The sequence below is a fragment of the Hypanus sabinus genome, chromosome 16 (assembly GCF_030144855.1).
Source record: "Hypanus sabinus isolate sHypSab1 chromosome 16, sHypSab1.hap1, whole genome shotgun sequence".
In the NCBI taxonomy this organism is placed as follows: Eukaryota; Metazoa; Chordata; class Chondrichthyes; order Myliobatiformes; family Dasyatidae; genus Hypanus; species Hypanus sabinus.
Window position 1 is genome coordinate 76,547,195 of NC_082721.1, and position 15,236 is coordinate 76,562,430.

The window sequence follows — 15,236 nt, forward strand, 5'->3', positions numbered from 1 at the left end:
ACGTTTGGATGGGCAGATGGATGTGAGGAAGATGGAGGGAAAGAGACATTATGTAAGTCGAAGGGATTAGTGTTTGAATGTTTTTGACTTCCTTTTATTTAGTTCGGCACAACACTGTGGGACGAATGGCCTATTCCTGTGCTGTACTGTTATATGTTTTATGTTCTATGTTACAGCCAGGGACACTGCTCTCGACTCATCTACAGAGACAGAATGTGCAATGTGCAGACTAATTATTACTGGATTATAGATGGGCTAGGGCCATTGGGATAGGTAGCAACAAGAGTACAAGAACACCGAACTTTGCCAGTGGTTTACTTACAGGTGTCTGTCTGAGGGGCCATTCTCTTCGGGGACCATCTCTACCGGAGAAGCTGATGGCGTAAGCAGGCACGAGGCCCCACCAACCTCCGGAACTGTTCAAGAGTAAAACACAAATATCAGACACTGTGCAGCAGACCCAGATCAACCATAATGGCATACATCTCTGGCTACGAAGCCTCAGGTAGCGAAACAATGGGACTGTGAACTGCCACAGACTCCAAGCACTTAAACAATGCCTACAAAAAGTATTCAAACCATTCTCCCCAAGAAGATTTCTTGTTTTATTGTTTTACGACATTGAATCACGGTGGATTTAATTTGGCTTTTTTTGACATTATCAGCAGAAAAAGACTATTTCATATCAAAGTGAAAACAAAGTGATCCAAGCACAAAATAACTGATTGCATAAGTATTCAACCCTTCAAGTCAATAATTGGTAGATGCACCTTTGGCAGCAATTACAGCCTTGAATCTGTATGGATAGATCTCTATCAGCTTTGCACATCTGGACAGCACAATTTTTCCCCATTCTTCTTTACAAAACTGCTTGAACTCTATCAGATTGCAAGGGGACTGTGAGGGAATAGCCCTTTTCAAGCCCGGCCACAAATTCTCAAGTGGCTTACGGTCTGGACTCTGACTTGGCCACTGGAGGACATTAACTTTGTTGCTTTTAAGCCATTCCTGTGTAGCTTTGACTTTACGCTTGGGGTCACTGCCTTGTTGGAAAACAGATCTTTTCCCAAGTCGCAGTTCTCTTGCAGACTGCATCATGTTTTCCTCCAGAATCTCCCTGTACTTTGCTGCATTCATTTCACCCTCTACCTTCACAAGGCTTCCAGGGCCTGCTTCAGTGAAGCATCCCCACAGCACGATGCAGCCACCACCGTGCTTCACAGTAGGGATGGTGTGTTTTTGATTTTTGAGTCCTGACGAAGGGTCTCGGCCCGAGACGTTGACTGCCTGTTTTCACGGATGCTGCCCGACCTGCTGAGTTCCCACAGCATGTTGTACATACGTTTTTGATGATGTGTGTTGTTTGGCTAATGCCAAACAGTGTTCCGTCCAATGGTCAAAAAGATCAATTTTGGTTTTATTAGAGAATAGAACCTTCTTCCAACTGACTTCAGTGTCGCCCACATGCCTTCTGGCAAATTCTAGCCAAGATTTCATGAGAGTTTTTTTCAACAGTTGCTTTCTGTCTGCCACTCTCCCATAACGCTGCGACGGGTGAAGCAACTGGACCACAGTTGTTGTATGCACAGTCTCTCCCATCTCAGACACTGAAGCTTGTAACTCCTCCAGAGTTGTCATAGGTCTCTTGGTGGCCTCCTTCACTAGTCCCCTTCTTGCATGGACATTCAGTTTTTGAGGACGGCCTGCTCTTGGCAGGTTTACAGCTGTGCCATATTTTTTCTATTTCTTGATGATTGACTTAACTGTACTGCAAGGGATATTCAGTGACTTGGAAATTTTCTTGTATCCACCTCCTAACTTGTGCTTTTCAATAACCTTTTTGCGTAGTTGCCTGGAGTGTTCTTTTGTCCTCATGGTGTAGTTTTTGCCGGGATACTGACTCACCAGATACAGGTGTATTTTTACTACAATCAATTGAAGCATTTTGACTGCACACAGTGATCTCCATTTAACTAATTACGTGACTTCTAAAACCAACTGGCTGCACCAGTGGTGTGTCATTTTAAAGGCAGTGAATACTTACACAATCAATTATTCTGTGTTTTATATTTGTCATTAATTTAATTCATTTTATAGAGATCTGTTTTCACTTTGGCATTTTTCTGTTGATCAGCATCAAAAAAGCCAAATTAATTCACTGTGATTCCATGCTGTAAAACAAGAAAACATGAAAACTTCCAAGGGGTGGTGAATACTTTTTATACACACTATACGGGGAAATCCATCCACTGAACATGCTAGCTTAGATCAAGTACAGGGCAGCAAGCCCACTTATTGAAAGAAGAGGAGGAATAGGGATAAGGCTTGGAGTATTCAGATTTTCTTTTCTTTAAAGTGAGTTGATATATATATATATTTTCTAATCTTCTTAAATTCTAAATGTTTAGTGTAAATGTGCTTAACTTGAAGTCTGACAGCTTTGTTGACAGATAAGCTTTGAGGTATGGATCAGCTGAAGGTCAAAGGATTTTTTTCTGGACAGAACTTGCTATGTACAATCAGATCAGTGCCAGCAATGCTGATGGAGTTTGTACCAGGAGTGGCTGAGAGCGCACAGCAAACCAATCTGCAGAAGATGACGACTGATAACCTCAGTTTATTGGACACAGCAACTACAGTAATAAACTACTAATCAGAACCCCCCAAATACAACATTTCAGATACCCACTCCAGAGGAGATCGAAGGAACTGGGTTGCACTCCTCAGGACTGGGAAAACGAAGGGGAGATTTAATAGAAGTGTTCAAAAATATTTGGAATTTAGAGTAGGTAATGAATTTCAAGGCCACTTTCTTCTTAAGGGCAGGGGAGGCATGCTAAAGGCTTACTTTGCAGTGCATCAAAGAGCAATTTGGCTCTGGCCACGCTGCAGCAGAATCCAGAACTGCTGGAGGGTCAGGACATCCAGCATGACCGAAAGGTCCTGACATGTTTCTTTCTGTGTGTTGCACCATTACAGTGCCCATGAGGCAATGTATTACACGGTTAGTACTGGGTCAGGTACTGAGGGAGGACAGAGGTTTAGTGGGTGTGTTGGGGATAGCGGTGGGAAGTAAGGGCCATGTATGGAGGTGCATCTGGGGAGGGGGGAGAGGTTGGCAGTGAGGGTTGGGGCAGAGGCAGAAGGAGAAAAGATAAATATGGGATACTCCCTGTGGGGTTCTTAGACTTGTACAGGGAGTCGCTCAGGGAGCCTGCTTTTACAGCATGGGTGCCCTACAAGAACTAATTTCCTCACAATGATCTAAAACACCCTTATATGGACAACTACACAGTACAAAATGTTCTGATGTGGACAGCACATCAATGGCATGGATGGGATTTGAACTTGGAATTGTCCGAGCAATTTTCCGGAGTGCTGCAATTCAAGAAGGATGTAATCTCAGTGGCATTTCAAACACATAACGTTGTCACAAGAACACTGCTCTGTGCATAGATTTCCGTTCCAGTGTTTCCACTATAGAAGCCAGTGAGTAACATACGCCTGAAAATACTCAGCAGGTTGGGCTGCACTGGTAGGAAGGGAAACTGAGCTAATGTTTCCGGTCAAAGGCCTTTCATCAGAACTGAGAAGGAGACAAAGAAGCTTGTGAAGCTACAGGCAGAGTGATGGAAGAGGGAATGTCTCTAATGCGGTAAATCCAGGCTGAGCACGGGAATAAGCTATAAACAAGGTTACTTGGTCCTCCAAGAGGACCACACCTTGTTGTGGTTTGGAAGCTTGAGTGCATTAATGACCCAGAGAGCCATGTTTGGCCAGGGTTAGAGCCTTGTCCTTTGACTCTTGTTAGGGTCACCCATGCCAAACAGGTCAAAGGGTGGAGGACAGGCTAAGAGAGGTCAACCAGTGCTCCAGATTAGGGGCTGAGCTCAGGGCTAACAACCCTCACTGGTCAAACAAAACTTTTATGCAAACAGCAATGAAGATAACATCTGTGAGCAGATGGTACAGAAGATGACCAAGGACAGACAAAGATGGAGGACCTTCCATGCTGCCCTAAATGCCAGTGACATAGCGAGCAGCAAGGTCATTTGATGTATGAGTGAAGGGGAAGTTAGGAATGACAACATAACCAAAAAAGAATAAAGACAAAGGAACGTAGAAGTTGGAAAATGCAGAGCAAAGGAGATACCCAGCAGGTCAGTCTGGAGAAGCTGCTTTAATTCCCCATCCCATCTCCACTCTGACCTGTTGGTCTGAAGACTCCTGCACTGTTACAGCAGGCACAACAGAAACTTGAGGAACACCACTGCATCTTTGGTCAAGACATCAATATCATAACTTGCTGGACTCAATTTTTCAGTTCAGGTCAAGGATCTTGTTCTGAAATATTGACTGCCCATTTCCATCATCAAATTCTGTCTGACCCACAGAGGTCCGTCTGTAGCTCGACCCAGTTTTTGTTTTGCTGCGGACTCCAGCATCGATCCCATGCTCAGCCCCACTTTACCCCATTGGAAACATCCCCTCCACCCCACCTTCTCAGCAAGCCTCCTTGTCTGACAAAATTGACCGTTAAGTAGTGTTTCTTTACCCAATGCAGCCTGGCCTGTAGAGTATTTCTAGCATTTTCTGGTTTTATTTTAAACAACGCATAGAGATTTAAGCAATTGCTTAACAGTAGGGAACTTTTGGAGTCATAGAATCAAATAAAAGTACAGCACAGAAACAGACGCTTTGGCCCATCTAGTCCATGCCCAAACCACTTAAACTGCCTACTCCCATCAACCTGCACCAGGACGATAGCCCTCCATACCCATCCAAACTTCACTTAAATGTTGACATCAAGCTCGCATGCTCCACTTGTGTGGAGCTCATTCCACACTCTCACAACCCTCTTTTCACTTTCACCCTTGACCCATGACCTCTGGTTGAAGTCCCACCCAACATCAGTGGAAAAAGCCTGCTTGCATTTACCTTATGTATATCCCTGGTAATTTTGTATACCTCTGTCAAATCTTCTGCAATCCAAGGAATAAAGTCCTAACCTATTCAATCTTTCCTTATAACTCAGATCTTCCTGACCTAGCAACATCCTTGTAAATTTTCTCTGTGCCCTTTCAACTTTATCTACATCTTTCCTGTAGGTGGGTGACCAAAACTGCAAACAATACTCCAAATTATGCCTCACCAATATCTCATATAACTTCAACATAACATCCCATTTCCTGTACTCAATACTTTGATTTACGAAGGTCAATGTGCCAAAAGCTTTCTTTACAACCCTACCTACCTGTGATGCTACCTTCAATGAATTATGGACCTGGATACCCAGATCCCTTCATTCTACCACACTCTCAAAGTTTCCTACCGTTCACTGTATAAGACCTACTCTGATTGGTCATACTGAGTGCAACACTTTGCATTTGTCTGCATTAAATACCATCCCATTTGCCATCTTCAACCCATTTTTACAGCTGACACAGATCCTTCTGCAAGCCATGATAGCCATCCTCACTGTCCACTACATCCCCAATCTTGGTGTCATCCACAAGTTTGCTGATCCAGTTAACCACGTTATCATCCAGATCATTAATGCAAGTGACAAACAACAATGGACCCAGCACCGATCCTTGCTACATTCCACCAGTCACACAGACAACCTCCTGCTACCACTCTCTGTCTTCTCCCACGAAGCCAAAATCTAATCCAATTTACTACCTCGTCTTAAATGCTGAGTGACTGAGCCTTCTTGGTCAATATCCCAAGCGGGACCTTGTCAAATGCCTTGCTGAAGTCCCTGTAGACAACATCTGCTGCCTTGCCATCATGAACTTTCTTGGTAACTTCCTGAAAAACTCCTGAAAGATTGTTTAGACATGACCTATCACACATGAAGCCATGCTGACTATCCTTACAACACACACAAAATGCTGGAGGAACTCAGCAGGCCAGGCAGCATCTAGGAAAAAGAGTACAGTTTCGGGCCGAAGCCTTTCGGCAGGACTGTTCTTACCGGTAGGCTATGCATCTCCTTTTCTTAATCAGGACCTCAATATCTCTAAAAAACCAAGTTTCCCTACACCTGGTATCTTTACCTTTTATTCTAAAAGGCACATACAAGCTTTGTACTCTCAAAAATTCACTTTTGAAAGCCCCCGTTCACCAAGTACAATTTTGCCAGAAAACAGCCTGTCCCAATCCACACCTGCAGATCATTTCTAACACCATCAAAATTGGCTTTCCTCCAATTTAGGATCTTAACTGTGGACCAGTCCTATCTTTTTGCATATTTAGTGACATTGTGATCATTAGATGCAAAATGTTCTCCTACACAAACTTCTCCCTAATAGCAGGTCAAATATCACATACTCTACGTACTGGTTAAGGAAACTTTACTGAACACACTTGACAAACTCTATCCAATCCAGTCCTTTTACAGTATGGGAGTCCCAGTCAATGTGTGGAAACTTAAAGTCACCTACTATAACAACTTGATGTTTCTTGAAGCAGTCTGAATGTTTCTGCAAATTTGTTCCACTAAATCCCTCAGACGGCTGGGTGGTCTGCAATATAGCTCCATTAACATGGGCATAAATTTCTTATTCCTCATTTGTGCACTCGATGAGTTCTCCAGTCTGCCCTGACTGTGCACTGTCGTGACATTTACCTTGACTAGTTAAGCCAGCCCACTTAATTCCTCCCACTCTGTTGCATCTAAGACAATGGAACCCCAGAATACTGTGCTGCCAGTCCTGCCCCTTCTGCAACCAAGTCTCACTAATGGCTACAATTCCAGGTGTTGATCCACGCCCTGAGCTCATCTGCCTTTCCTACGATATTTCTTGCATTGAAGTATATGCTGCTCAGGACATTAGTCACACCATGCTTAACCTTATGGTTCCCGATTTTGTTTGAGGTCTTAACAACATCTGTATCCACAACCTCTCCATTAACTGTTCTGGCACTCTGATTCCCATCCCCCTGCAACTCTAGGTTAAACCCCTCTGTGCAGTACTAGCAAATTTTCCTGCTAGGATTTTAGTCCCTCTCCTGCTTGTGTGCAAACCACCTCTTCCCTGGAAGAGAGCCTCACGCCCTCTCTCCTACACCAATTCCTTGGTCATGTGTTAAACTGTATAATCTTCCTAGCTCTAGCCTCACTAACACGTGGCACAGGTGGCAATCCTCAGATCACAACCCTGGACATCCTGCCCTTTAACTTGGCACCTAATCCCTGAACTCAATTTGCAGAACCTCGTCACTCTTCCTACCCTTGTCATTGGTACCTACATGAACCACAACCTCAGGCTGTTCACCCTCCACTTAGAACGCTGAGGACTTGATCCAAGATGCCTTGTACCCTGGCACCCAGGAGGTAACATAACCATCTAGGAATTTCGTCCTTTCTGTCGCCCTAATTATGAGAACAGCTCGCCTCTTCTCCCCATCTTTTCTTCTGAGTCACAGAGTCAGACTCAGCGCCTAAGACCTGATCGCTGTGACTTTTCCCTGCTACGTGACCCACAGTAGCCTAAGTGGGTTGTCTGGGGGGGGATGGCCACAGAGGTAACTCTGCACTGGCTGTTTAACCCCTTTTCACTTCCTATCAGTTTCCCTTGTCCTGCACTCTGGATGCAACTACCACTCTAAATGTCCTATCTATGTCCCCTCGGCCTCCTGAATGATTGGGAGTTCATCCAAGTCCAGCTCCAACTCCATAATATGGAGTGTCAGAAGTTGCAGCTGGATGCACTTCTTGCAGGTGTAGTCACCAGGCACACTGGAGGTCTCGAGAGAGAGAGAGAGAGAGAGAGAGAGGGGGAGAGAGGGGGAGGGAGGGGGAGGGAGGGGGAGGAGGGGGGAGGGAGGGGGAGGGAGGGGGAGGGAGGGGGAGGGAGGGGGAGGGAGGGGGGAGGGAGGGGGAGGGAGGGGGAGAGAGGGGGGGGAGAGGGAGGGGGGAGAGAGGGGGGGGGGGGGGAGAGAGAGAGAGAGAGAGAGAGAGAGAGAGAGAGAGAGAGAGAGAGAGAGAGAGAGAATATTCTACTTTTTTACATTCTCTCAGCTCAGGCCTCTCCTCACTGAAGCCTCGAAGAGCTAAGGCCTCAAAATTCCCACCCTGAATGTCCACTCCAACAATGGCTGCTCTGCTTGTCCCTGCCTTACTTTAGTTTGTCCTTGCCAATCAATCCCCAACGCTGATCGGCTACTGCTCAAAGCTCCAAACTGCTGTGAGTCGCTGCCTTTTCTACTCAGTCGTCAAACCTGAGTGAACTACGTCCTCTCAGGTTTCTGATCTCTGACTGGGCGCTGCTCAAAGTTCCAACCTGCTGCGTTGTCTTACACAGTGAACTATGGTGCTCAGGACTGCACTGGCTAGAAATATATGGAAAGAAATTCTGCATTTCAAAAGGGAATAAATATGCATGTTCCAGTTTTTCCCCCCTCCCTTTTTACCCTCTCTCTCTGCTCATCACTCTGCCTGCTCAACTCCTATCATTTCGCATTTCCCCCTCCTATACTCAAATCTCTTACTATCTTTCCTTTCAGTTAGTCATGACGAAGGGTCTCCGCCCGAAACGTTGACAGTGCTTCTTCCTATAGATGCTGCCTGGCCTGCTGTGTTCCACCAGCATTTTGTGTGCGTTGCTTGAATTGCCAGCATCTGCAGATTTCCTTGTGTTTGCATGTTCCATGCCTGTTTTGAATAGAACGGAACTGGATCTGTCACCACCCACTCTGACAGGCCTCCACTGCACCTGAATCCACAGTCACCATCATGGATGTAACAGCCTTCTGGAGGGTAAGCATCAGGCCTGGATGGGATCCTTAGGTTTGTGAGGATCAGCTGGCAAGGGTAATTGCATATATTTTTAATCTTTCCCTGCTTCAGGCTCTGGTTCCCTTCTGCTTTAAGAAGATCACAATCATCCCAGCAGCCAAGAAAAACGAGGTACCCTGCCTAAACGACTACAATCCAGCGCACTGACACTTACCATCATAAAATACTTCGAGAGGTTGGTCAGCTTTCCAGATGATCTCAACCCACAACAATTTGCCTACCACCAAAACATGTCTCTGGCAGACGCCATCTCCCTGTCCTGAGCATCTGGACAGTAAAGACATCTATGTCAGCCGACTGTTTATTGACCACAGTTCTGCTTTCCAAGCAAACACATCACCAAACTCTAGACCCTGGGAATTAATGCCCCCTCTGAACTTATCCTTAACTTATTGACCAAGCAGAAATCAATCGATTTGTTTACTCTGTGGACAATCTGGCAACATGTTGAAAGTTTAATCTTTACATTCAGTATTGTTGCCAATAATGTGCCTGCTTGACCCATTCAACACTTAGAGCAGAATTTTCCGTAATTCCACTTTGGCACTGCAGTCAGTAAGGATAGGCACCATTACCTCTGCCACGACTAATCTAAACACAAGTTCCCCACAAGGCTGTGGCCTCAGCCCCCTACTCTATTCCCTGAATGCTGGTGACTGTACGATCAGATTCTGCTCCAACTCCATCTACAGTTGCAGACGATACCACTGTAATGTGGCGCATCTCAAATAACGATGAGTCAGAGTACACGAAGGAGATCGAGGTGTCCTGATAATAGCCTTCTCCTCAATGTCAACAGAAGAGATGGTTATTGATTTCAGAAAGGGTGACAATACACAGACTCCTGTCTACATCAACAATGAAGTTGAGAGAGTTGAGAGCTTCAAGATCCAATGTGTAAACACCACCAATGCCTCATGAAGCTAAAGCAATTTGGCACGTCCCAGTTACCCCTTACCAATTTTTGTCTGTGCTCCGTAGCAAGTATTCTGGCTGGCTGCATAACAGCTTGATATGGTGACTGCTCTGCACATGACCACAAGAAACTGCAGAGATCTGTGGGCACAGCCTGGCGCATCATGGGAACCAGCATCCCTTTTATGAACTCAGTTTATACTTCTTGCTGCCTCAGTAAAAGAAAGAATCAAAGAACCCACCCACCCACCCATGGATGTTTTCTCTTCCCTCTCCCATTGGGCAAAAGGTGCAAAATCTTGAAAGCACTCAAGGACATCTTCCATCCCACTGTTATCAAATTCTTTTACAATAAGCCTCACGATCTACCTGGTTAAGATTTTCTACTTTATTGTTTACCTGCACTGCACTTTTCCGATAGCTTTTAGAATTTTGCATTATTACTGTTGTACCTTATTCTGCCTCTACAATGCGATCATTTGATCTGTACGACAAATCAAGCAGTTCACTGTATCTTGGTACAGTATCTGTTGGAAAATTTTGCAGGTTTCTGGGAAAGGAATGATGGTACTACAATACTCTGCCACTAGGGGCTCTAGTGTTAGGAATCTTATGTGCAAAAGGACAACATCTGTACATCAGAACTCAAAACATAAAGAGGCATCAGGTGTAAGAGCAAAGACCTGAAGAAAAATGTTGATGTGTGGGCTTGTTCAGCAATTTATAAAGAAAAGCTGGCACTTTACAGCATTTTTCACAACTTCATTGGGTTTCAAACTCTTTAGGCGCAATTAAGTAATTTTTTAACATGCAGCCACTGCTCTAATGTACACATTAAGGCTTCACTACAACGACCAGATCATGTGTCAGTAACATTGACTGATGGATAATGCTGGTCTACACAGTGGGGAAAGTCTTCAAATTCTGCAATGGAACTTCTACACCCACTTCAGAAGGCAGACAGGAGTCACATCTGGCAGTGCCAAGCTGGGGTCAGCACTTTTGATAAAAGAACACACAAAAAACGCAGGAGAAAACCACGCAGCCCTTCAAGCTTAACCAGTACTCAATCTGACCATGTATGATTTCAACCCCTTCCCCCAAAAGGCCTCACCTCCACTTCTGTTCCCACAGCTCTCAATTCCCAGGTCTCTCAAAAATATGTCCATTTCTCTTCAACTAACCCTAATGATCCACGGCCCTTTTGGGTAGAGAATTCCAGAGGCTTCTCACCCTTGGTGAGAAGTTCCTACACACCTCAATTTTAAATACCTGACCCCTAATGTTTTTCCCACGTTCCCTTGTTCAACAGTCTCTCCCTAGCAGAAACAATTGGACATAACACATAGGAGCAGAATTGGGTTATTTGCCCCACTGAGTTTGATCATGGCTGATTTATTTTCCTCATTCTCCTTCCTTGTTCCTCATGGTATTTGAAGCCTTTACTCATCCCCTATCAAACTTCACTTTAAATATACTCATAACTTCCATAGCTGTTTGTGACAATGAATTCCACAAATTCACCACCCTCCGACTAAAGAAAAACCTCTTCATCTCTGTTCTAAAAGGACGTCTTTGAGCACTGAGGCTGTGCCCCCTGGTCCTAGACTGTCCCACTATTGGAAAGATCCTCTCCACGTTCACTCCATGTAGGCAATTTCAATGAGATCTCTTCTCATTCTTCTAAAATCCAGTGAGGCCCAGAGACTGCAAGCACTCCTTCATATATCTCTTTCATTCAAGGGATTATTCTCATAAACTTCTTCTGGCCCCTCTCCAATGCCAGCTCATTCCTTTCTTAAATAAAGGGCCCACATATCCCCCTCCACACCTTACGTCTGTCAATAAGTTTACTAGTTATTCTTCCAGACTTCAAAGACCATAGTTCTAATGTGTTTAGTCATTCATCATCAGACAACCATATTCTAGTTAACCTTTTTCAAACTGCCTCCAATGTCAGTATATATTTATTTATTTACTAGGATGTTACCTGGGTTTCAGCACTTAAGTTACAGAGAAAGGTAGAACAAGTTAGGTCTCTATTCATTGGAGCGTAGAAGGTTGAGGGGGGATTTGATCGAGGTATTTAAAATTTTGCGAGGGATAGATAGAGTTGACGTGAATAGGCTGTTTCCATTGAGAGTAGGGGAGATTCAAACGAGAGGACATGATTTGAGAGTTGGGGGGCAGAAGTTTAAGGGAAACACGAGGGGGTATTTCTTTACTCAGAGAGTGATAGCTGTGTGGAATGAACTTCCTGTAGAAGTAGTAGAGGCCAGTTCAGTTGTGTCATTTAAGGTAAAATTGGATAGGTATATGGACAGGAAAGGAGTGGAGGGTTATGGGCTGAGTGCGGGTAGGTGGGACTAGGTGAGATTAAAAGTTCGGCACGGACTAGGAGGGCCTGTTTCCGTGCTGTGATTGCTATGTGGTTATATGGTTATATTTCTTAAATGACAGGACCAAAAGTACTCTAAGTGTAGCCCCAGTAAAATTACATTAGGATTAGGTTTAGACATCTGATTTTTTTTGTTCTTATGTATTAACTGAGACGCAGCTCAGAGGCGGGAATGCTACACACAGACCTCAGGCTGGTACTACTGAAACTAGCAATAGTTACAGAAGTCCCAACCTCTAAAATAGCACTCAATTTCAACTGTATGAGGAGAAGACAAAACAGCGAAGGTATTGGAAAATGGTGATTCATGACCTATTAGTAGTCGTCTCTATTGTTGGAAGGAGTTGCCTCCAAAACCTTACCTTGGTAATGCTTCAGTCTGTACTTCAGTGGCAGCAGTAAAACAGACACAACTAACAAAGCACTAAATATGCAAATTGATCAACTGGACATCAAACCTCTGCTCTGCACAAATAATTCAGCCCCAGTTTTGAAAGCTATAGTTCAGACTATAAAAATCAGTCAAATATTGACTCAACTGTCCTCCAATTGCCTACAATGGATTTAAATATGCCTCTCCCGGCATTGCTGTGTATATTAAGTCAATTGAACTGCAGCCAAAACTAGTATCTGGGAGTAACGTCTGTCACTTGTAGTACATGCTACAGAAACACAGCTTTATTTCACTCTGCTACAAAGCTGTCTTTGGTAATCAGTGATTAACTCTCAGATCCACCATCTGCAGAAGCAGGAAGTAAAAGATCAAACAGCACTGAAGGATTCAGAAGCTTCAGGTGATAGCAGGTGATCCTCTTTGCCCGAGGAGGTAATGTGCAGCTGACTACACACTGCATAGAGATGCACCCCACCAGAAACTGCATAGAGCTGCAAAGAAAGGGATAAGAGGCAAAGTGCTGAAAACTATAGCCCCATCAATGCATAAAGAGCGCCATCAAGCCAGTGGTAAAGGAAGGAGATGCGCTGGGTCTGAAATGGAGTCGTGCCGTGATCTTGGGAGGTGTCACAAAGATTAGCAGGGGATTTTATAAAGGAGCAGTTTGAAAACAAGGATGATACATTTAGAATTGAGACTTCCATTCAGCTACTACCACCAGCGTTAACAGTTGCTAGTGTACTGTACTATCAAATTAACTGACAAGTCGATCTGTTGAGCATGGAGTCAGGAGAATGCGAGGGGTAGTATTTGCAGGAGCAGTGTAGAGTTCCCTGACGGGTCTTGTCAGCTTCTTCCATTGCCTGAATCTGGAAAGCCACTGTTGGAAAGGTGTGCAAAACTGTGTCCATCCTGGGCTCCTGTCTATTTGGATACCAGGCAACACACACAAAATGCCGGTGGAACGCAACAGGCCAGGCAGCATCTATAGGAAGAAGTACAGTCGACTTTTTGGTCCGAGACCCTTCGTCAGGACTAACTGAAAAAAGAGATAGTAAGAGATTTGAAAGTGGGAGGGGGAGGGGGAGATTCACAATGATAGGAGAAGTCAGAAGGGGTAGGGATGAAGCTAAGAACTGGAAAGGTGATTGGCAAAAGGGATACACAGCTGGATAAGGGAAAGGATCATGGAACGGGAGGCTTAGGGAAAAGAAAGGGGGACGGGAGCACCAGAGGGAGATGGAGAACAGGCAAAGAGTGATTGTGAGAGGGGCAGAGAGAGAAAAAAAAGACAGAAAGGAAAAAAAGGGGGAATAATACATAAATAAGGGATGGGGTAAGAAGGGGAGGAGGGGCATTAATGGAAGTTAGAGAAATCAGTGTACATGCCATCAGGTTGGAGGCTACCCAGACGGAGTATAAGGTGTTGTTCCTCCAACCTGAGTGTGGCTTCATCTTGACAGTACAGGAGGCCATGGATAGACATATCAGAATGGGAATGGGACGTGGAATTAAAATGTGTGGCCACTGGGAGATCCTGCTTCTTCTGGCGGACTGAGCGTAGGTGTTCAGCGAAACAGTCTCTCAGTCTGTGTCGGGTCTCACCAATATATAAAAGGCGACATCGGGAGCACCGGACGCAGTATATCACACCAGCTGACTCAAGGGTGAAGTGTCACAGTCTCACAATCATTCCTTGCCTGCTCTCCATCTCCCTCTGGTGCTCTCCTCCCCCTTTCTTTCTCCCTAGGCCTCCCATCCCACGATCCTTTCCCTTCTCCAGATCTGTATCCCTTTTGCCAATCAACTTTCCAGCTCTTAGCTGCATCCCTCCCCTCCCTGTCTTCTCCTATCATTTTGGATCATCCCCCCCCCCCCACTTTCAAATCTCTTACTCTCTCATCTTTCAGTTAGTCCTGACGAAGGGACTTGGCCCGAAACGTCGACTGTACTTCTTCCTATAGATGCATTCCACCAGCATTTTGTGCGTGTTGCTTGAATTTCCAGCATCTGCAGATTTCAGTATTTGGCCACATGCAGGTCGATGGAGCAATACCTTATCTCCCGCCTAGGTAGCCTCCTTCCTGCCGGCATGAACATCCAACTCACTGACCGTTGATGCCCCTGCCCCCCACCCTTACCCCCATCCCTAGCTATTATTTTAGTCTGGTTCTCTTTCTCTCTCTTTTTTCCCCCTCACTATATTCTCTCCCCCCAGCCCTACCTTTCTTTCTCTTTTATTTCCCATTATTCTCCACCTTTCCCCTAGCCCATTTCCCTCCAGCCCATCACTTCCCAGCTCTCTACTTTATCCCTCCCCCCAACTTCTTATTCCCCCCTCGACCATCCCATGTTACTTCACTCCTGATGAAGGGTTTCGGCCCGAAATGTCGTTATTACCTCCTCCCATCGATGCTGTCTGGCTTGCTGAGTTCTGCCAGCATTTTGTGTTTTTTATTCCTCGTATTTGGATATCAGATTGGCTTGTTTGGCAAAGGGGTGGGGAGGGGGTGTGGTGAACTGGTATGATTCATGTTCTGGCTGGGCTGAACAACAACAGGTTTATGCAAGGATCACTGCCATTAAAAGGTTTGAGTCCTTCAGTGAATTCTGACTGGCACCATTGTCTGTCTAGTTGGAGTTGATCCTAAAAATGAAGGACAAGCTGTTATAGTCTCTAATAAATGTATAGACGGTGCAGCAGCCAACTTATACTGAAAAATCTT

General features: G+C 44.9%; 2 protein-coding genes across 3 annotated transcripts in view; both read right to left on the reverse strand.

Annotated features, from left to right (window-relative positions):
• Positions 1–15,236, reverse strand: part of LOC132406460 (protein Niban 2-like) — a 174,572-nt gene that overhangs the window by 85,739 nt on the left and 73,597 nt on the right. The window lies entirely within an intron of this gene.
• LOC132406462 (sterile alpha motif domain-containing protein 13-like) overlaps positions 1–15,236 on the reverse strand; it is a 32,904-nt gene that overhangs the window by 6,580 nt on the left and 11,088 nt on the right. Inside the window, exon 2 of the mRNA XM_059992179.1 lies at positions 323–416. Within this exon, the coding sequence (XP_059848162.1) occupies positions 323–360 (38 nt within the window). The 5' untranslated portion in view covers positions 361–416. The remainder of the gene's footprint in view (positions 1–322; positions 417–15,236) is intronic.